At 44.0% G+C, this 23,481-nt stretch overlaps 1 protein-coding gene across 2 annotated transcripts in view; it reads left to right on the top strand.

Moving 5' to 3' along the window:
- The window catches only part of STAC (SH3 and cysteine rich domain), a 101,982-nt gene that overhangs the window by 14,848 nt on the left and 63,653 nt on the right, over positions 1-23,481 (top strand). For both annotated transcript variants that reach the window (XM_065885590.1, XM_065885591.1), the window contains exon 2: positions 21,396-21,672. In XM_065885590.1, the coding sequence (XP_065741662.1) occupies positions 21,396-21,672 (277 nt within the window). The remainder of the gene's footprint in view (positions 1-21,395; positions 21,673-23,481) is intronic.

The following is a 23,481-nucleotide window of genomic DNA, read 5'->3' as shown; positions in this document are numbered from 1 at the left end:
AGCGTCTCAGATGTGCAGATTCTTAATCACTGAATGGTCTCTTTTCCAGAAGGAGTAACTTCAATCTGGTTCTGATAACCCAAGGGCTCTAGAATTTCATGAATTTTATGAACTTGTCTGAGAAAGCAGTGGTTTTATAGGTGATTTGTTTATTAGTCCTTGTGGTTAGAATTATTTTGGCAAAGTTCCATTTATAGACTGCCTATAGGGTGACTTTGGCAGACAACAGGAAGTAAAAAACCTGATACTCTAATTTGTAATAAATCATGGGGTTGAAGATGGGAGATATTTTAAGCTTGTATATCAGGAGCCAAGAGCAATATGCCAGGCCATCTAGCTTCATGGCAGGACACTTTCTGGTTCTTAATTGGACCTTCCCTTGTAAGTTTGTCCACAACCTGGTTGGACAGCTGCACAGAGAGCCTGAATCTCATTCTTAGAGCCCGTGCCCTTGGTTCCCAGGCTCTGGACAGCAGCTGTGGGGTAGACAGAGGCCCATGGGGAGAGCAACAGCTTTGTCCTCATTCTCAGTGGTCAGAATCATCAAATCATATAGGTCCAACTTTGAGGAAGCCTATTTCCAACATGTAAAGTTGCTGTAGCTGCAGAAGGTACTGAGGTGGTTTTTTTTCCCCCCTTCTCCTTCACCTTAAGTTGATATCTCTAACAGAAAAGCATGAGGTTTCAGAAGCACGTAATTTATGGAGGGTGTACTCTCTGGAGAAACCTACGAGGAGGAAGGAAAGCAGGAAAGGACAGGAGATGGGGCTGATCGAGAATGTCATCTCAGGTGGTCTTGGCCCGATCCACAGCGGGGCTCTGGGGCACAGACAGCCCCACAGGGTTGTTTCGGCCTTAAAGCAATAGGGCAGGACTGCTTTACTCTGTATCAATCAGTCTTTGACCCCAGGGGTCGGCGGAGGGGAAGGGAGACATTGCACAGTCTCCCAGGGGAGACAGTTTCCATTAGCTGAGGGCAATTCTGGGAACAAAGAATGATCTGCAAACCTAGGCATCTGGGAGGTGGGTGCAAGGGCCCCAGTAGAGAGGATCTGGGCGGGACACCAACAGCACCCACTACCTCGGGGTTCTACCTGCGCTGCTTCAGCTAGAGCAGTCATTCCCCTTTTCCATGCTCTACAGCTAGGAATTTTGCTAATTTTTTAGTCAGAAAAAGAGCGCTACATTTGAAAAAAGTTTGATAGACAGCCATGGTATGAAAGCATGTTAAGAGCTGTAGGCCATGGGAACTGGCTGCTTACCCCCTAATGCACCATTGCATCATACGGCAGAAGGAGGGTGAACGGGGGGGTCTGGGGGGAGAGGTGGTGGCCACGGCTGTTACCCAGTCTAAGCTTCTACTGCTTACCCCACGACAGGCCAGTAAATCGAGAGACAAGGCGTGTGTGCTTGGTTGTTGCAGACTTTTGGTGCTGGAAGATTCAGGTAATGTTGACGCTTGGTACAGAGACCACACTTTGAGTACTGCCACTGAGGTACCTTCATCCTTGTGGAAGCCATCCTCTTAATTTATTGCTGTGGCTGTAATTACATACAGATATTCTCTTGACTCAAGACGGTCTGCGTGTATGTAAGGGCTCAGGCCATAGCCTCTGTCACCCCACAAATGGCCAGAGTGAACTCAGCTGGCGAGGAGGGAAGCGCCAGGACCACGCTGGGTTGGCCCAGCCTCTCTCCCCCTCCCATAGCCCCTGCCTCCTTCCCCAGCTGTGGACTTGGATAAAGAAGGCAAAGGAGGTCTTCACATGGTTGAGACTGACTTTGCCCAAACAAACAACTTTTGGGGTTCATTTTGAAACAACCGGGAAATCAAACCTCTAAGAAGGTTGCTGTCCCTCCATTTGGAAGTCACGTTGGCTTGTGAAAAGCAGTCTCTATCCCTTCTGGAAATAAAGGAACAGATGGCCAACCGAAGGTTCAGGAAGGAGGCAGGGACACCTCCCAGCTGTGCATCTCCTTGGCAGGGCTTTCACGTTCGAGGACATACTCTAGTACGTGCACAGCATGAGCCCGCCTTTTCCGGCCTATTCCTAGAAGTTTTATTATTCTCCAAACACGCTCATTCCTTTAAAAGTCATTAACAGAAAGGCAGGAAGTTGCTTCACTTCCAGAACCTTGCAGAGAACTACCTTAAAGACCTGGATAGAAAATAGTAAGTGTGTCAGATCAGAGCTGTAGTTACAAGTGCTGCAGGAAACCCAAGGAGCCCTGTGCCAGCTGCTTTGGGAACTTGGATAGAAATGGCACTGGGAGAGCTGAAGCCACAGACAGCCGGCCGTAAGATTCCGTAGCTGCTGCCTTCACGCATCTGGGACTCTGCTTCGTCCCTGTCTACTGGGAAGACAAATACAGATCCTTCCATGTATTGTGTCACAGCAAGCAAAGCCAGCGGCATAATTTACAGATCTAGTGCAAAATGACAGTAAGAGCTCCTTGTTCAAACATTATTAAGAATCTCGACAGCAACAGCAGAGAATTAAACCAAACCCAGGGCTCTTCCCAGTGCAGGGCTTTGAGTGACCATACACAGGTGGTGACCCCATGAAGCTGGCCCTGCAGTGTGATCCCCACTACAGGGTTTGGCAGAGCCAGGGAAGGGGAAGGGAGAGGGGATGGACATTTCCCTAGGCCTTGCTGTGCAAGGTGATCCGTATACATCATTCCATTTCTTCCTCATTTTACTGATGAGGAAACCACAAAGGTCAAGGCTAAGGAAAGCAAAGTGACTTCCCCTGGGGCATGTGACTGATACGAGTCTACACTGAAATTTGTACCCAGTTCTGGCTCTAAGTTCCCGTTGGTTGTTTGCTGGTTGGTTTGCTGCTTCTTTGATTTACCTTTTCCACATCTACATTCCAAAAGCAGTAACGGCTTGTAGGGAAAGCACTATATCTGTTTTCAAATTTTATTCCCTTATGAGGCTAAAGAAAGGGTAAATATTCAAAAATTATTTTTAGTGAATAAAAGGATTAATACATTCTCCGGGTCCTGGTTCAGTAGCAACAACAACAACAATAATAGGGGAAACACAGGAAGAGAGGATGAAGGAAAGGAGGAGGATGGAGGGAGGGGAAGAGTGAGTGTGAAAAGAGGAGAAAGAGGACAGAGGAAGGACTGGTCACTACATACCACTCTCCAGGCCTTATTTTACTTAACCTGCACAGAGCCTTCCCAGACAGCTCTTGTTTTTGTGCCCACCTTAGAGATGAGAAGCCAGAAGCTTACAGCCGTTGGTTAACTCTCCTGAGCCTCCCCGCTCTGTGCATGGCTGAGGCTGGGTGCTGAAGGCTGCTCGCTCGCGCTCTTCTGTAAGGAAAGCCGTGCAGGTTGTGTCCCGTGTCGGGCTGAGTCTCACCGTCCGTCCAGTGGTAGGTATAGTGTTCCCCTCCAGTGAGGCACAGCGAAATCACTGTAGTGCAGATAGTAAGAGCAGGTGCCATGTACTGAGTCCCTGTCACCCAGGTACTCTGAATCCAGTTTCTAATCCTTACAACAGTCCCTTTGTGGTAGGTTAATATTTGATCCAAACAACAGGTGAGCAAATTGAGGCTGAGGCGGCGGTAACTCGTCCAGGTGAATGGTCAGCCTTATTTTAAAGATCGTTGAAGGCTCGTCATTCAGATCTAGAGCAGGGGTAGGTATTTAATTGCCTTTCCTCGCAAAATCCCATTGACATAACAGATAACGTAGGTTAAAAGATTATGTCGATGACGGTGGTAAAACAAGAAATGATACCATCAGCAGGCCAGAATTTGTGAGGAAATTGTGGAAGATGTGAAGCAGAGAGCATTGAAGTAATGGAGAAAGCAGATAAGAGAAAACTTGTCCAGAGCAGATTCTGGAGTTAATAGTTACAGCCATGAGAGCAGATGTTCCCAGCAGAGCTCAGGAGATCCCCCCACCAAGCTGAGACTTAGCAGATGCAAAGAGCAAGGGTGGTCTCGGCAGTTACCCACCCAGAGGCTCTGTCATTCTTCCTCATTCCCCAAGGATGCCAAGAGCTAGAAGTATACGCTCCTGCTGGAGGCTAACACCTCTGGACTTATGTCTAAACAACCTAAAACATTAGCCTAGGAAGTCACCCAGAATGGATTCAGGGGCCAGACAGAGGAGAAGAGCCCAATATAACTCCTGACTTCAAAAACTGTAACTCCAAGAAAATAATAGACAGAAGGCAGCTCTACCCAGGAATAAAATATATGAAAGCATTCAACTCTCAAAGTAAAACCCTCCATATGTTGGGATTTGTGGGAGCCTCCATCCTGCCTTTTCGATCCCCACCCAGATATCCTAAAGCAGAGGCTGCCTGTCAGCCTTCCCAACTCAGATGGATCCAGGGAGTGATGTACTCAGAGCCTTACCTGCAGAGGAAGCTCATCCCAGCTACCTGTGTGATCAAGCTAGTTTTTCACCCATAAATAAGAACAGACAACAAAAGCATAGGTAAGAAGGATGAGTAAGCACAACTAAATAAACTAACCGAGGGAAATGAGAGATAACACAAGGATTATGACTAAAATAACTTTTTTTTATTGAAGTATAGTTGATTTATAATGTTTTAATTTCTTCTGCATAGCAAGGTGATTCAGTTATACATATATATACATTCTTTTTTTTTTTTTTTTTTTTTTTTTTTTTTTTTGCGTTACGCGGGCCTCTCACTGTTGTGGCCTCTCCCGTTGCGGGGCACAGGCTCCGGACGCGCCGACTCAGCGGCCACGGCTCACGGGCCCAGCCGCTCCGCGGCACGTGGGATCCTCCCGGACCGGAACACGAACCCGCGTCCCCTGCATCGGCAGGCGGACTCTCAACCACTGCGCCACCAGGGAAACCCCCTATACATTCTTTTTTTATATATTCTTTCCCATTATGATTTGTCACAGGATATTGAATATAGCTCCCTGTGCTATACAGTGGGACCTTGTTGTTTATCCACTCTCTATATAATAGTTTGCATCTGCTAACCCCAAACTCCCAACCCATCCCTCCCCCACCCCTCCTCCCCCTTGGCAACCACAAGTCTGTTCTCTATGTCTGTGAGTCTGTTTCTGTTTTGTAAATAGGTTTGTGTCGTATTTTAGATGCCACATGTAAGTGATATCATATGGTATTTATCTTTCTCTTTCTGACTTCCTTCACTTAGTACAATCATCTCTAGGTCCATCCACGTTGCTGCAAATGGCATTATTACAGCTGAGCAATATTCCATTGTATATCTGTACTGTATCTTCTTTACCCATTCATCTGTTGATGGACATTTAGGTTGTTTCCATGTCTTGACTCTTGGGAATAGTGCTCCTATGACCATAGGGGTGCATGTATCTTTTGGAATTAGAATTTTGTCCGGATATATGCCCAGGAGTGGGATTGCTGGATCATACGGCAACTCTATAAAATTACTTTCTAATTGGTATCTTCAGAGAGATTCAAGAAGTATTGTGACAGTATCAAAAGAATTCGTTTCTATTTTTTTTAAAAAAAGGGACAACCAATGCTAGGAATGAATTTTTGGAAAAAATAAGATTTCCAAAATCTAAAAAAAAAATTAATGCAAGGCCTGAAAAATACAACGAACAAATCTGAAGACTGCATCAGTAAAATGGAAGGTAAAGTAGGGTAATTTCCCAAAAGAGATAGAAAAGGAAAGATAATTTATAAGATAAAGGTCTGGAGATACTGAAAGTGGAAACTGGAAGCCAACAGGTCATCTCCACTAGGACAGAACAGCTGAAATGGAGGTCAGAAGATAATTAAAGAAACAAGTAGAAAAAAATTAAGGATTTTTTAAATATGAAAAATAAATTAATAAAAAGTTAAGTAGAAAAATATTGGATTCAGAAATGTTCAAAATGAAAGCAATTTGTGAGCAATAAAAGTCAAATGTAAGTGTCAAGCAGTAAAAGCGAAAATATAAGAATGATATGAAAAGTAAAATTGAAAGAACTATGCATACACAATTAGCAGAGTCATAATGACCTTTCTAAACTTCAGGAATAGAGAAAAATCCCTAGATGTCTCCAGAAATTAAAAAACAGGTGACCTTCTCATAATGAAAATGAGTCACATCAGGCTGAGTGAGTGTAAAAGTCAAAGGCACCATGGTTTCAGATTCTAAGGAAAGCGTACATTCAACTTGGAATCCAAAATCACGACATTGGGATGACTCTGGAAAAGAAAGTCATCATCTCTCTCGAAAGAGCATAGATACAAATTAAATACTGCATAAAGCATTCACAAAGCCATCAGTATATTAAAAAATGAATTTCTCATAACCAAGGAGAATGGACCCCCAAAAATCATGGGCAGCAAAACATTTAAAATGTATGTAATTCCCTATTTTGATTTAAAAAAAAAAAAGGAGAAAATTGCTTTGACTCCACTGTTGCAGAATCAATTGGAATTCCTGATTATCAAAAAGATTCCTGGTACACTAGGATGTGTTTACTTGCTAAAGACTATCCACCAGAAAACTGAAGCAAACACTCCAATGTAGCAGTGAATCATGAGTCCCCTTAAAGTGAGGAACAAGAAAAGCTCACTCTTGCCTGTGTTACTCAACACTGCTCCAGAAATGCCAGGATGGGAAAATAAGCAAGAAGAATAAATAGTAAAATGAAGAGACAAAATTGCCATGACAAGCAGTTTATATGAAAGTCTGTTTAAAATAATCAAATGAAACTCTCATGACTAATATAAGACAATTCTGTATGTGACAAGCTCAAAATACAAAATCCATTAATTTGCTTTACACCAGCAAAAACTATGACATACTGAAGAATATCTTTCACAAGAAGTATGTATGTGCAATGTGAAGAAACATGCCAACATTATGGAAAGCAAATAAGAAGACCTAAATTAGTGTAAAGGCATGACATTTTTTAGATGAGAAGAACTAATACTGTAAAGATGTCAATCCACTCTAAATAAATACATAAACTCAAGTGAATTCCAATCATATAACAACAGCATGTTTTTTAAAAATGAAAACCAGCAAGTCCATTCCACCATCCTTCTTGGGGAATTAGTGGCAGTTCTCTAAGCCACAGCCTCTTCATTTGTAGTATTGGGATCATAATGAAACCTACTTCAAAGGGTAATTGTGACAAATGCGTAACACGTGCAAAGCACTTACCACAATACCCAGCCCATAAGTTGCACGCACCAATATTAGTTTTTATTATATTACTCTTATTAAATGTACCTGTGCATGCAGATATACATATGATAATGTTTATTCGAGCAGTGCTTGCAATAGCTAAAATTAGGGCAGCCTCAAGTTTCCATCACTATTATAATGATTAAGTACAATGCACTATATCCATAGCATGGAGAAATATTAATAAAATTAGTTATTTCTGTCTATAATCTGACATGGAAAAAGCAAATCACAGGACAAAATGTGCAGGATAATTTATGTATGTAAAAAGTATCAAAATAAATAGATGATGGAAATTTTTTACTTCTTTTAATTGAAGTGTTTATTGAAATAATTATAGATTCATATGCAATTATAAGAAATAATACAGAGAGATCCCTTGTACATTGCATCCAGTTTACTCCAGGGATAACATTTTGCTAAATTATAGCATAATATCATAAGCAACGTATTGACATTAATAAAATCCACCTATTTTATTCAGATTTCCCAAGTGTTACTTGTGCTCATTTTTTAAAATAAATTTATCTATTTATTTATTTTTGGCTGCGTTGGGTCTTTGTTGCTGTGTGCAGGCTTTCTCTAGTTGCAGCGAGCGGGGGCTACTCTTTGTTGCGGTGCATGGGCTTCTCCTTGCGGTGGCTTCTCTTGTTGTGGAGTACAGGCTCTAGGCTCACAGGCTTAGTAGTTGTGGCTCGCAGGCTCTAGAGCACAGGCCCAGTAGTTGTGACGCATGGGCTTAGTTGGTCTGTGGCATGTGGGATCTTCCCAGACCAGGGATCGAACCTGTGTCCCCTGCATTGGCAGGCGGATTCTTAACCACTGCACCACCAGGGAAGTCCCTACTTTTAATCATTTTTTAAAAATTTTTATTGGAGTATAGTTGATTTACAATGTTGCGTTAGTTTCAGGTATACAGCAAAGTGAATCAGTTATACATATACATTTATCCACTCTTTTTCTTTTAGATTCTTTTCCCATATAGGCCATTACAGAGTACTGAGTAGAGTTCCCTGTGGTATACAGCAGGTCCTTATTAGTTATCTATTTTATATATAGTAGTGTGTATATGTCAATCCCAGTCGCCCAGTTTATCCCTCCCCTCCTCATCCCATGGTAACCATAAGTTTGTTTTCTACATCTGTGACTCTACTTGTTTTGTAACTAAGTTCATTTGTACCCTTTTTTTTAGATTCCACATATAAGCAATATCATATATTTGTCATATACTGATTTGATGGAAATTTTTAAGTAAAACTATATGTGAGTAAATTCATAGAAATTCACTGGTGCCTGGAAATGGAATTTTGGATGAATGACAAATGAATTCATATGTAGATGAATGAATCACACGGACTTGGGTTTGATTCTTGGCTCTGCCATTCAAAAGCTATGATCTTAGGTACATCATTTAACCTCTCTAAGCCTCAAGTTCCTCATCAATACAATGGGATTTATATTACTTCTTTTTCAGGGTTGAGACAAACATTACATGAGGAAGCACGTATAGATTTCTATCACAGTACCTGGTATATACTATATGTTCACTTAAAAGAGAGCCATTAGGTCTATTCAAAAAGTCGTATGACATTTTACAGCTAAAAAAGGCTGGAATCCTATTTCCCTATTTGGGTAGACTATTGCTTATTTTATTAAAAAACAGCAAAACCTTAGTACCTGCCAGAAATGCAAAAGGCCTTTCCTGATGCATAAACGTGACAGACAGTCCCAGTGGTTCTCAAAGGTATCGTGCTTTAATTTCTGGCACAGATTCTAATTAATTGGAACAAGCCAGATCCCATAAACGAAAAGTGCTGTAACCTGGGGGTGACAACTGATAACTCATAGCTGTTCAGAATTCCATTTCAAGAGCGGGTACAGCCCCAGGAGACCGCCTCCATGAACAGATTTCCAGAGGAGACAGTCCCTGCGCATTTCCTGGGGCTTTTACTGCCTTTATATGAGCAGCCTTGTCAATGCCATTGTATTTATTTAGTTAAGGTAACACACCGCTATGAACCACCAAAGTTCAACGGCTTAACACAAAGAATACGTTTATTTCTCTCATCTGACAGTCCAAAGTGGGTGTATGACTTTCTGTTGCTGCATAATAAAATACCACAAATTTAGCACCTTAACACATCTATTTAACCTCACAGTTTCTGTGGGTCAGGAATCTAGGTACAGGTTAGTCGGCTCCTTTGCTTAGCATCTTCCGAGGGCGAAATTAAGGTGTCAGCCTGCTCTACCATCTCATCTGAGGCTCGGGGTCCTCTCCCAAGCTCACGGGTTGTGAGAAGAATTCAGTTCCTTGCAGCTGCACGGCTGAGGTCCCCATTTCCTTGCCAGCTGCAGGCCAGAGATGCTGTCAGTAACTAGAAGCCACCTTGGTCCCAACTGGAAGCTTACTTCTTCTTCAAGCTTACTTCAACAGGACAGTCTCACTCCAGCCTGCTAGGATGGCGTTTTATACAACACGGTACAGTAATAACCCTGGAGTGATGATCCCATCACTCTTCTCATACAATGTAACCTAACCAAGGAAGTGACTATCCCGTCATATTCACAGATCCTTCCCGTACTGTAGGGGAGGGCATAATGTGCTCTTGCTCCCCTGAGGCCTTATCTTCTTCTCCTGCCCCCTCCTTCCTCCTTCATTTCCTCCTCCTTCACCTACCGCTAGTTCAGTCGGTCTCCACCAGGGAGCGCCATACGTTTCCGAAACTCTGTTAGTTGCCTACCCCAGAGCCATTTACTCCTTTCTCCGTCCTTATAAAATGCTAATACTGCTCTGGTGCCCACCCTTCTCTCTATCGCCCTATTCTTCAGGAAACTGTTCTCAGCCCGTGCACCAAGAAGGTAAATCCTGACTGGTCTAAGTGGATCATTCTCCTTGCCAGTGATTGGTTTAGGAAGGACATGTGGTTACAGTTCTGGCCAATAAGAAGGGAAATCTGATGGTGAGCTTGAGGGAAAGGTTTTCCAGGCAGGCTGGTGAGAACAGACATAAGGGGAGATGCCATCACCCTCCTGCTACTGAATATTTTGCAAACTGGCAGCCACTTTTTTTGACCATGAGGGAAACCAGCTTTAAGGCTGGGATGAAAAAGGCAAAGTAATCTGATAGAGAGAGCCTGAGTCCTCTGTGATGTCATTCTGCTGCTGAAGTAGCCATCCCTAGTGACTCCTGCATTACGACCCCGTGTTATGTGAAGCAGTATCATTATGCTTAAGCCAGTTTGAATCTAGGTTTCCTAGCACTTGCAGTCGTAGGTACCTAAATGATTGTATGTGGCTGGGGGGATATCAATCTTAAATTGTGGCACCCACCCCAGAGCAGAGTGAATCAGTGTGAAATATTGTGGTTCCCTTGCTTTACATACTGTAGTTGGAAATATTAATGATGCTGACGAAGATAATGATAACAGCAGTTACACAGAGAGGAGTTAGCTCTGTCCAGGGAATGATGTCAAAGTTACCAGCATGAAATCTGCAAAATCCATTGCCCCTGATTTTACTGAATGGCATCTAGAAGGATATAAGTATAGATTTGACATGTTCCCTATAGTCTTCCAGATTCAGTGCTCCCTGGTTTGAAAATCCAGAGTAAATGTGCCAAGACAGACTTCAGAGGAGATGTTAATGATTTTGGCGTTAAGATCTTGAGTGAGTGCCTCTCTCCAATTCAAATCAAGGAAGCAGCGTGGTCCAAATCAGAATTTAGCTGGTTTATGCATATTGGGCCAACAGTATTGATTTTCCCAATATAAAATTCACTCTAAATGTTCTTTTTAATTTTGTTTGTTTGTTTGTTTTGCCATAAACATGCATCCCAACAGTATGGATGATATAAACCGTGTGGTCCTTTGGCCCAGAAAACCAAGTGAACTCTTGGGGAATTGTGTCCATCAGAAGTGTAGTTGGCTAATAATGCCGAAAGCAATTCATCTGCTTCTACACAGTGACTATAATTTGAAAGGTATCTTGTAGCCACTCAATCCATTCACACACATCTGGAGGAAGAAATAGAGAAGGCAAGTCACGCATTAAGTTATCAAGATAAAATACTCTAGGTAAATGGCTCCATAAAGCCAAACAGAATGAACATTCAACGGGCAGAATATGGAGAAATCTGTCAGCCTTCCATTTATATTTTACATAAATCCAATAAACAGATGAGGCAAAACTAGGGCATTTTGCAGAACTCGAGAGATTCGTTCATTTTTATCGAGTCACATTGCTTGGGATAGATTAGCAGTTAGTCTCTAACAAGAATGGAATTTTTTCTTTTCAAAGTATATGGCAATGAGAATGGAAGCCAAACATCATCTGGGGTGGTCTATTTTTAGAGAAAGTGATTTGCTGAGGGTATTTGTCATTCATTCAGGAGGACAGCCAGCCCTGAGCCATGGCAGGCATCAGTAGTAATAACCAGCTCTTGCAAGGAAAAGAAAATAATCCTTCCATTCTTGAAAATCATTGAAAAGGAATGTTATCAAGTCAAACGCAAGCAAGACAGGCAGCAAGGGAATGAGAAAATTTAAGGCATTTTCTGTATATATGCATGCATGTACCGTAAATGTAGATTTTCTAGTGTGTGTTTCTCAGTGCACAGGTGTGAAAGTGTGTGTTCAGTGGGTTACGCGTGTCTGTATTACATGTTTCTGTGAATCTAAGTGATAATAGCTAATATTAATTGGGTTTATTCTAGGTCTCAGACTCTGTGCTAAAAGCTTTATGGAGATTATCTCTTTGCATTATCTCTACAGCCTATGTTTTCCGTTCATGAAGAGGTTAATAGAGCTATTAGAAATCAAAACCAGGCCTCAGACCCAGACAGCTTGACCATTTCAGGCAGTCAGCTCCCCAGAGCCCTCTGCCACTGATTACATTACCATGCTGCAGAACAGCCATGTTTATATGTGTCTTTGTGTATTTTTTGTTTGTTTTGGAGACAGTCTTAAAGGGGAGCAGTTCTCTCTATTATCTGCATTAAAATAGTATCGGTAGGTATATTTCTCACAAACACACCCATCTTCTTGGTAACATATTAATGGGTTCAGCAGCAAAATGAGTTTGAAAAGCTAAAATCTCAGAGTGTTTGTTTGGATCCCTGGTCGTTGTTTGTCTTCATCTTCAGACAGAGCCCACACAGTTCGTTCTGGTGCCTTGCGTCTGGCCTCTGGCTGGTAAAAATCGGTGTGATGTTTGGGACTGGAAATTTAGGGGATTTGAACTCTCTTTATCCACATCTTTACATGGATCTCTAGTAGTCATCTCAAAATTAGCCCATCAAAAACAAATGCCCAGTATTCATCTCCTCTCCCCATCAGACATGCTTCTTCCCACTGTCCATCATCCCAGTAAATGGCCATTTCTCCAGTGGCAACTGCCCAGGACAAAAATCCTTGGATTCATCTTTGGCTTCTCTCTTTTCCTCACACACCACATCCAACTCACTAAGATACCCTACTTCAGAATATGCCCAGAACACACCATTTCTTACTATTTCCACTGCCATGGCCCTCGCTTAAGCCATCATCTGTCTATGAAAATGTTAGTCCTTTCTCCATGCATAAACCAGTGCAGTCCTTTACAGATACAGATCACTCAGTCAGGCAGTGACTTTCCATCACACTGAGAATAAATGCAAAGTCCTCCCCCAAGGCCTCTGAGGCCCTGCAGGACCAGCCTCTGCGTGTGTAACCTTATCTTTGTCCTCTGCCTCCTCAACTCTCTCTCGGTCTGTCCTAGTCACCGGTGCTCAAGCTCCTTGGCGTTCCTCAAACACACAGAACGTATTTCCAGCTCAGGCTGGGAGGATGACCAGGATGAAAAGGTGCTGGTGGGGATGTTCTAAAGTGGCCCTTAAAAGAAGTATCCAGGGGGCTTCCCTGGTGGCGCAGTGGTTGAGAGTCCGCCTGCCGATGCAGGGGACACGGGTTCGTGCCCCGTTTCAGGAAGATCCCACATGCCGCGAAGCAGCTGGGCCCGTGAGCCATGGCCGCTGAGCCTGCGCGTCCGGAGCCTGTGCTCCGCAACGGGAGAGACCACAGCAGTGAGAGACCCGCATACCGCAAAAAAAAAAAAAAAGAAGAAGAAGTATCCAGGACAGCCAGGCAGTATTTGGCCAACAAAGTTGCACCCTCATCATAGGAATTGAAACCATGGCAGCTACGCCCAGGAGAGTGTTCCTCCAGGGTGAGGTCTTTGAAAGGCAGTGATCAGAGGCCCCATATCTCCATTAAGCCAAGGGGTGCGGCTTTGCAGGTGGCACACATGTACCTTGTGATGAGGCGACAAGGGCAGGGCACAAGCATGGATTTGGCAGTCTTGAGAAAGCTGAATTTGATTCTGACTCCGCTGCTTACTGTCAGCATAACTGTGGGCAGACACTTACCCTTTCGGAGTCTCGTTCTCCTCTTAGTTCAGAATTTTGCAGTGATTTACTCTCCTGCAATAATAGTTTGGGTTTGTCAAAAATCTACATATACCCGTGGGAGGGTAGCATGTAAGTGCTGTACCAGTTAAGAATATCAGCTCGACAGGGCTTCCCTGGTAGCGCAGTGGTTGAGAGTCCACCTGCCGATGCAGGGGACGCGGGGTCATGCCCCAGTCCGGGAAGATCCCACATGCCGCGGAGCGGCTGGGCCCGTGAGCCATGGTCACTGAGCCTGCGCGTCCGGAGCCTGTGCTCCACAACGGGAGAGGCCACAGCAGTGAGAGCCCCGAGTACCGCAAAAAAAAAAAAGAATATCAGCTGGACAAGTTAAAGAAAATATTGGTTAAAGGGACCAAAAAATCCAACTTACAGTAATTTAAACAAGTATGGGTTGGTTTTTCTCACATAGTAAGAAGCCTAGAGATAAGAAGTTGCTGGCCTTGGCTTAGCTACTCAGCAAAGCCATCATGATCTTCCTTTTCTCTGCCACCTTGGCCTGTTGGCTTATGTCCCCATTGTCGTGGGATAGCAAGAGGGCTGCTGTAGCTCTAGACATCATGTCTGTGTTCAAGCCAAGAAGGAAAGAGAGAAAGGTAGGAGCAACCAAGTCTTCCCTCTTTTATCAGGAAAGCAAAACTCTGGAGAAATCTACATTGGATGTACATTGCCTTGGCCAGAACTGTGTCATAAGCCATTTCCAGCCGTCAGGAAAGCTGGACACACTGCTGTTCTAAGAAAAAATGGAGGTTTTGTAAGGAAAAGAGAAGTAGGGACCGGAAGTTGGGTACACAGCTAACAGAGTCTGCCTTGGAGGGGGGGGGCAAAAACAAAAAAAAGCAGTGTCCTACAAAAATAAAAAAGGTTGAGAACTGCTTTGGGAGTGATATAAAGTTGATTGAGACCTAACCCAATCTACAAGGAATTCACAAATTTAGGGTGGGAGACACATAAAAAGAGAGTGAATACGATACAAATTGAAATAAGAACTGGACCTGTGATGCAAGCATTATGTTATGGTACACTCAAGGAGCAATTACTTCTGATTGGAATGATGGAGGCGTCTTCATGGATCTATTTGAGCACTTCCTACGTACCAGGCATTTCAACACTAATTGCAAAGGTCTCCCCAGAGAACAAGACAGAAAACCTGCCTGCCTTCATGGAGTTCACATCTTAAGGACAGAGACAAGAAACAATTAAACAAATAAAATGAACTCCAATTGTGACAACCCTGACATAGCAGGTGGCTTTCTCCAAGGGTGAGAGGGTGTTCCCAGACAGAGAAACAGCATGAACAGAGGCTCAGAGGCAGGAAAGTATATCCTCCTTGGTCACTTATGGCTGAAATTCCAAGTGAGGATGGAGGAACATGGTCAGCTTGGGTTGGCTGCAAATGCCTGGCTTGGTCAGAGTAAGCAGGACTGATTCTTGGCTTTATCACTTACAGTATGTCCTTTACCACTCTGACTCCCAGGACATCATCTACAAATTGGAATAATAGTCCCTCATAGAGCTGTAGGGTGGGTTTAATGGCACAGTGGCACACAGTAACTGCCTGATGAGGTGGATTGGAGGACTAAAGGAGATGATACACGTGAAGTTTTAGGAATAGTATGTGACACATCCGAAGGACTCAAATGTCAGCTGTAACTAATACCGTGCTTGTTGTCCTTGTTACTTCTCCTCCACAGAAATGAGGAAGTTAACACAAGCTGGCTTCCTCCTCCATCCTCCACCCCCTCACTACTTGTGTTTTGTTACTACAACTCGTGGTATTTTTATTACTGTTAAAACTAAATTACGTGTCATCTGTTCTAAATTACATGTCATCTGTTTCATTAAGTATTTATAACAGGTGAATTGTCTTTGTGAACTGTGTATACCAGTCATTTTAACTTAACCATGTTGAAATTATTTCAAGCGCAAGTTCTTTTATGCCTCGAGTTTTCCATATTTTCCAGTGCTTTTGTTTTCTCTGCTCCTGAGTGGTCATTTGTCTGGGTTGAGAATACTTGGGTCATAACGTAGTCTTACATTGTTTCACATTGGAGAAGAGAAACTTGAAGTGAGTCTAAGGTTTCTTTCTTCATGGGTGACCCACTTTCCTGCCTGTGTGTTTGGATGTCCTCCTTTTCTTTTGACACCTTGACGTTCTGACAGGACACTTGAACTTGCTGGCAGGAAAAGAGATAGCTCTTTTCACCAGGATGACCGGACACATGGTGGTTCCCTCATTGATGGGTTTGTCTTCTTCCCTCATTTAGCCCAGGAATTCTCTTTTATCTTTGAATAATGCTGCCGTTCCAGCCACTCTGAAATCTTCTTCAGGATCCAGTTATTTCTTTATGTCTTCTCTAATGATTTTCATCTTCTTGTATCTTTGTAATAAGTCCTGTGTTTTATGTGAGCTTCTCAAACATAACCGCACATCGTAGGATCACGTTTCTGCAGTGAGTCCTTGTTGCTTTTACCTTTCCTGTTTTAAATTTTACTGTGGTATTTACTGCTTGCTACAAATTCTTTTCTTAACTCTAGCGAATCCCTTCCTTTATAACTGAGTTTGATCATCTCAGCTTTCGTATCTTATTTTTCAGAGATTATATGTTTCCAAGTGTATTGAAAGCACAGAGTGTATACAAAATTTACTTTTTATTCCAATAGTAAGCGTTTTCACAACTATGTTCTTCCTTTACCACCTGAGTGGTATAATATTTACTTATGTTTTAGAGGTTTTCACACACACCATATTATTGGTTTATGTTTTATGTTCTTTCATTTCTAAATGAAACGAGTTTTTCAAGATCTGGAATTTCTGCCTAAATATAGTGAGAAAAGTCGCCTTTGATCACTTTAGGAGTCAGGTAGATGTTGTTAGAGTCCTTGTATTATGTCTTGAGCTAGAAGGGAGGTCAATGTTAAGTACATATCATTAGTTGACTGAGACAGCAGCCTCAGGAATCACACAGAATAAGCAAATGGTACGTCTTCAGTAAATGTCGGCCGTTAAGAGCAGCAGCAGCATTGATCAATTTTGACTCCATAGAATTTTAAATTCATCCTCCGCAAACGCGTTGAGTAAATAAAGTCAAAGATGAATGACAAACTGAGGGGAAAAGGAGAGGAAAGTTTTCATCTCACTTGGGGAGATACATGGGCAGATATTCATTTTACAGTACTAAACTCAGTCTTGTGAGTGAAAAAAAAAAGCATGGGAGATGTAACTCACTCTTTAATTGTGGTCTAATATTCCATCAAATGGGGTACTAGATTAATTAACTGTTTCTCTGTGGATGAACATTTGATTGCTTCTAGTATTTTCTTGAGGCAGAGACCTGCATTTTTTCACCGAAGTCCATTTTCATTTCTTCCTGGCTATACAAATGGCAGATGAAGTTTTTATAAATCTATAAAATATGTTCATAACAATAAAAAGATCTATAAACTACTAGATAATGATTAAATTTTGAGCAGTTATTTTCTGCCCAGATAGCAGTTCATAGGTACCATTCCCTAATAAAACTAACCAGGACTCCTTGGAGAAATGCTGGCTGCAAGACTGGAACAGGGAAAATATAAGATAAGCCTGGAGAACCCTGTAGTGTTAGCAAGTAGGGAAGTCTTCAGAAATAGTCAGGGCATGTGGAAAAGGACACAGATTCAAAGCAAAAGGAGCTTCCAGTGACCAAACCTGGGACAATTAGAGTAACAAAATGATGGTAGTAAGAAATTGTAACTCAGAATAAAGCAAAGATCCATCAGTCCATACTAATAGAAACACATAATTAATCAATAGGTGAAGAGGAAGAGAATACTAATTAATTAATATAGAAGGATAATGGAAATAGACTATCACCATTAGGCAAACACCAGGTAATAAGTTTTGCAGGCAAGAATCATCGATGGATGTTGAAATTAGAGGACAAATGCATGATGAGAAACAGGATATTTACATCATCTCAAAGTAGTTCCCGTACATGAAACTCATTCATTACAAAGAGAAAAATAGTAACTTGACAGTGGAGCAGCCTGGCTAATATCACGTCAGCCCACTGACCAAAGTTAGTATCACCAGTAATAGGACATACTGATGTCAGGTACCTCCTAATGTGCTGCATTGAGAAGAACACATCACTTTTGTCCTGTTCTTCCTGAAAATATATAACCTCAATCTAATAGTGAGAAAACATCAGACAAACCCAAATTGAAGGACATTCTACAAAATACTGTTTTGTAAACCTCAAAAAGGTAGAGGTTATGAAAGACAAAAAAAGACTGAGGACCTAACATAGATCGAAGAGACTAAGGAAATGAAACTAAATGCAATATGGAATCCTGGATTGGATCCTGGACCAGAAAAAAAGGCATTATGGGACAACTGGAAAAATCTAATAAGATCCATAGATTAGTTAACAGTTTTATATCAGTGTCAGTTTCCTGGTTACAATCAATTTACTATATTGTACTATGTAAGACGTTAACATTAGGGGAAAGTGAGTGAAAGTTACATGGGGATTCTACTATTTTGCAATCTTTGTATTACTAAAATTATTTTTAAATAACAAGTTCCAAAAAAAATAGGTAATGCAGTTTTCACTGTGTTGCTCTTTCATAGGTGAGCAATCCAGAGCCCTGCTGAATTGAAGAATTCAGAATAATTTTCTAACACCTAATAGCTAATGTTTAAAATCAGTAGTTTTTTTTTTCCTCATTTGGTATAATCTAACTCTGGGGATTTTTCTTAATTATCTGAAAGAAGCAGATCTGTTGTTCATTTGACAAAAGAAACTGCCCTTAGCCCTTATCTTTAGCTAAATAGATTGTTAAAACCAGAGAAAGCATCAGATGGGGCTTTAAACAGAATTGGGATTCTGTTTGCTGCTCTGATTCTCCAAGCTGCTATTAAAGCAAACACCGTTTACTAGGTTTCTATAAATCTAACGTGCAGCTTTAGAGGGGTTCTGCAGTGCTTTCAAAATGAAAAATCAAGGATCAGAAACAGTGTATGAAATACACAAAGGATTCAGCCTGTAACTTGACAATCCATTAGCCACTTTTTTCAACACCTAAGTAAGTTTTTCTTGAGTTAACAGAATACAAAATAGCAGAACCAGGGTATGGAAAAGTCCCCAGATGTAGACTCAGATACTTATGTTCAAGTTCTTTTTTCTTTAATTGAAGTATAGTTGACTTACAATATTATATTAGATTCAGGTGTACAACATAGTGGTTCAATGTTTTTATAGATTATATTCCATATAAAGTTATAAAATATTGGCTATATTCCCTGTGCTATATGTTACATCTATGCAACTTATTTATTTTATACCTAGTAGTTTGAACCTCTTACTATCCTACTATATATGTATGTGTGTGTGTGTGTGTGTGTGTGTGTGTGTACCTGAATCACTCGCCTCCTGTCTAAGTCTCTCTTCCTCCAGCATCAGTCCAATTTATAGCCAGAAGGACTTGACGTGCAGAAGGTGTGTTCTGCTCCTTTGCTGGTTCCAGGCCCTCACCTCTGTGGGGCTCAGTCTCACAGAGCGATTGCTTCATAGCCCCCTCGCAGTTAGCTTTGCTGGAGATGGAGAGTCCTCTTCAAAATAAGTGCTGTGCTCCCAAGGGCTCGTGACTCCCTTCCCCTGTATCAGTGAGGATGCGCTAGGTTACGGTTCGGTAACAAACACTCCAAGATAATCCAGGAACTCTTCCTTCCTGCTCCTTTGGCAGTTCCAGCCCCTCTGCTGGGTCTGGGCTGTAGGATGGAGGGAAAGGGACAAGAGTCTTGGCGGCCCACAGTTTCTGACCTGTTATGTAGGTTACTGCTGCTTCTCAGGCTAGCCCTTTCGGGCTGATGATGCTCCATTGCTGGTCTTAGTGGGGCTTCTCTAGAGGGCCCCCTGCAGGGTGTTCCCCACTCCCGACGCCATACAGTTCCCTGAAGTAGAGCACTGGCTTCACATGGTCCCGGCCAACTTCAAATGGGCAACAAGGCACAATCCCACCACATGTTTGGAAGGTGGGGAGAACAGCACTGTATTGCCGTGTACACACGATAGATACTCAACTTAATGGTTCAAAACACCAGCCATCTCTTTAGTTGATGATTCTATGGGTTGACAGTTTGAGCGGGACTCAGCTGGGCAGTTCTACTGGTCTCATCTACGCTCCTTGATTCCCTGCAGGGAGCAGGGTGGCTCTGCTTCAGTGGTGTCACTCGAGTGATGGGGGCTTCTGGACTGTGTGTCTCTCATCGTCCTTCAGGCTATATCGGCTTTGTGCATATGGCAGTTTGGCAGGTTTCCAAGAGGGCAGACAGAAGCATACAGGGCATCTTGAGATCTGGGCTTGGAAGTGGCTTAAAGTTGCTCTGCCACCTGCTGTTGGTCAAATTCCCCAAACCAACAAGATCTGAGGAACTCAGCTTTGATGGGAGGAGCTGCGAGGTCACCTTGTAAAGGGGCATGGGAAGGGGAAGGGTAGAGAACTGTGGCATCCACCCCAAGCACTAAGACCACCACATCTTCCTGATCTTCTGTGGGAGAAGTTGGGGGGCTGATGGCTAGATTAGGTGGCTAGACTCGGCAAGGCCAGATCAAGACATCTTCTGTGTCCAGTAGGGGTGTCTGACCACACTTGATGGAGGTCTTTATTAGAATAGTGTGATGAGCACTTGTTTTGTCTACAGCTTTGGGGCTTAGACATTAATTCCAGGCAACACGCATGGATATTCAATCACAAAAGGAAAACTGCCTTAAAGGTGAAGTGACCTACTACAGGTCATGCAGCTGCTAAGTGGTTCATTTCTTTTATCTGGGGAGAGGGGAAACTATGCACTAAGGGCTGCTGATTAAAAAGCATAATAAATGCCAGAGACTTAAAAGGCCGCTGTGGCTGGGATGGGCAGAGCAAGGTGGACGGTGGTGTGAGCTGTCATTGGGATCCAGAATCTACCAGTCCCTGGAGCCCATGGCAAGGAGCTTTTCTTTAAATTTATAAAGAACAAAGGAAGCTCTGTGAAGGATTTTAAACAACAGGGCTCACATTTTGTTTCCAAAAGACCCTTCCGGCTGCCATGTGAAAACTAGATTGGAGGTGCAGACTGGACCAAACCGAGTTAGGCTTCCTCCAGCCCCATGTGGTGCCACTCCATGGGTCCCAAAGGCAAAGGAGAAATGGTCTAGTTTGCCATGAGCAAAACCGAGAGGCAGGGCACAGGGAGGAGCAGAGAAAGTCAAATGGATAATTTCACACCGTGCCCTCCTCAAACACACGCACACACACACGCATACGCACGCACACACACTGCTTCGGACCCAAGCAGGCTTGAGAAGTTCCGGCTTGTGTTCTGTGATACTTTAGCCAGATTAATTCCGAATCAGACAGTGGCCTCCTCTGCTTTGCTATGTGAACAGACAGATGGCTGCCAAGGGACCACAGCAGAGAAAGACCAGCAGAGACCCCAGCATGAGGGACCCAGCCTTTGAGCCCAGGAGTTCATACAATTAATATTTCCAGTGATTCCACTTCAAAAGGCAAATGGTGTCCAAAGCAGTGGGATATTTTGACAACACGTGGGTGGGAGGGCAGGGAGGCAGAGAGGAGGGGCAGGCAGTGGAATAGGGGCTGCTGACATCACCCATCCCCTCAGGGACATCTGTGAGCCTCCCCAGGGGCTGAGGAAGTCCGTAGGAACAGAGCAGTCCATGGAGCAGGCCTCAGCCCCACAGCAGGAGTCTGCACGATTGATCATAAGTCTGTTCTGTCATTGCATTGCAGCTCCAGAAACTAAAACGATCACTTTCTTTCAAGACCAAGAGTTTACGGAGCAAAAGTGCTGACAACTTCTTCCAGCAAACCAACAGCGATGCGAAACTGCAGGCAGACATGCTTTCGGAGGTCAGCCCCAGCTCCAGCCTGCTCCCTGCCCCCGGATGCCTGACGTCCACAGTCACCAGGGCCGGCCTGTACCCAGGCGGCGGCAAGGCCCACGCCTTTCAGGAGCACATCTTCAAGAAGCCCACTTTCTGTGACGTCTGCAACCACATGATCGTGGGTAAGCCGTCCCTCTGCCTCCTCCTCCAGGTCCTTGCATCCCTGCAAAGCCAGGTGAGAGGGGTGTACCTGAGTCCAGGTCCCCGTGGACAGACTCTGAGTCTGTCTGATATGCAGGAGGGTTGTTTGGGAGCGTTTGGGGTGACAGTGTGTGTCAACAGGTAAGGGAAGCAGGGCTGGGTGGAGGGAGACGCTGGGTTGTGGTACAGATGGAAGAAAGCTTCCAGCCGATCCCCAGGGAGCTCTCAAGCCCCGTACAGTCATCTCGCGTTGAGGCCAGAGGTCTGGGACTTTGTACCCCTGCATCAGCTCTCACCGGGTACGGGCAGCCCCTGGGGAGGGGGCAAAATCTTTTTAGCTAAGGGCAGTTAAGGGAGAGGGAATCCGTGGGAGGCAATCAAGGTGCTGGGCAGTTGGGGTTCGAACGCCTCTGTTCTGCAGGGAGATCTGAGTGACGCATTGCAGGGTCCTCTCCAGTATGCGTGGCCGTGTCTATCTGGGGTCGCCTGGGCAGGGGGTCTGTGGCTTGCTGAGCTCCAGGTGAGTGACCGAGACAGGCAGCTGTGGAAGGCAGGAGACCTCAGGGAGGCACTGACCCAGGCAGGACAGGGGATTAGGTTGGAATGGTGATTACAATTCTGGACCCGGAAAGGACTCACTCCTGGTACCTCAGAGAAATGGTGATAGCCTGAGCGTCTTGCGAGTTGTGCCCAGATGAAGAGAATGACCTATAAAATGTCCCAGCTAGAAGGAAGACCTGAGCCATTGAGAGCCAGGCGCACAGAAATTCCGCAGTTAACGCTCTTCTGCCTGTCCCACAGTGGAAACCCAGTGACCAAACAGATGGAGGAAACCGTAAAGGTACTTCGGGTGGAACTCAGAGTGAATTGAAACCCGTTGTTTCAAGAACAGCAGCGTGTCCTGGTGATTGACGGGCCACTGCAGAACAAGAGAGGAGGGGGAAGGAGACGCCCATGTGTGCTCTCAGGGGGCAGTTAGGATGTACCCACCCTAGGAGAAGTTGAAGGGCAGAAGGCTGGAATTAAGAGAGGAAATGAGGCTGGGAATCAAACGATGCAAGGCTGACCGAGATGGGGACTGTCCTCCTGAGACGGTGCTGATCCTGCAGATACGAAGCCAAGCAAGGCCTAGAGTGCCTGGACAGCCACTGAGAGGGTAACAGGTGTGAGAGACAGGCCTTCCCCACGTGGGGTCCCAATGCCAGGCCCACGCCATACCTCCTGCTCACTTATGGCCTGGATGCTGCAGCGCTGGGTTTGGCCGTGAAGGCTTCAGGGAAGAACACTTTAAGATCAAGAACCTGTTTCCCAAGCTGGGAGCCAGGGCCCAGTGTGGCCCTGATATGTCGCTCATCTCACCTTCCAGCTCCTCAACCCTGAAACCCTTCCCAGCCCCCCGTTCCCCCTTCAGTACCCATTTCCCGTGGCCCAGCACCTCTTCTGGGTATGACAGTTGTCTCAGGTCGGATTCCCTAGAAGCAGAGCCTGACATGGGGACTCAAGTGCACGTAATTTATTGAGAGGGTGCTCTCAGGACAAGAGGGAGAGAGGGAAGCGATGGAGAAGGGGAGGAACTAAACTAGGAAGTGGTGTTAGGTGGATCTTGCGGGAGTCTGGAGCATGAATTTCACCAGTTGGTCCTTCCTTGAGGCCAGCCTTTGGTATCAGTGGGCTTCCCTCCTCCTCCCATGATGGAGGTCATTTCAAACCCCTGAGCAAAGTGGCTCATGTTCTGCCGATGGCAATTTTCGGAAGAAAGGGGCAGCTGTGAGCCACGAGCAGCCAGCACA

This window comes from Phocoena phocoena, chromosome 10, assembly GCF_963924675.1.
Source record: "Phocoena phocoena chromosome 10, mPhoPho1.1, whole genome shotgun sequence".
Classification (NCBI taxonomy): domain Eukaryota; kingdom Metazoa; phylum Chordata; class Mammalia; order Artiodactyla; family Phocoenidae; genus Phocoena; species Phocoena phocoena.
This window is presented reverse-complemented; position numbering and strand designations above follow the sequence as displayed.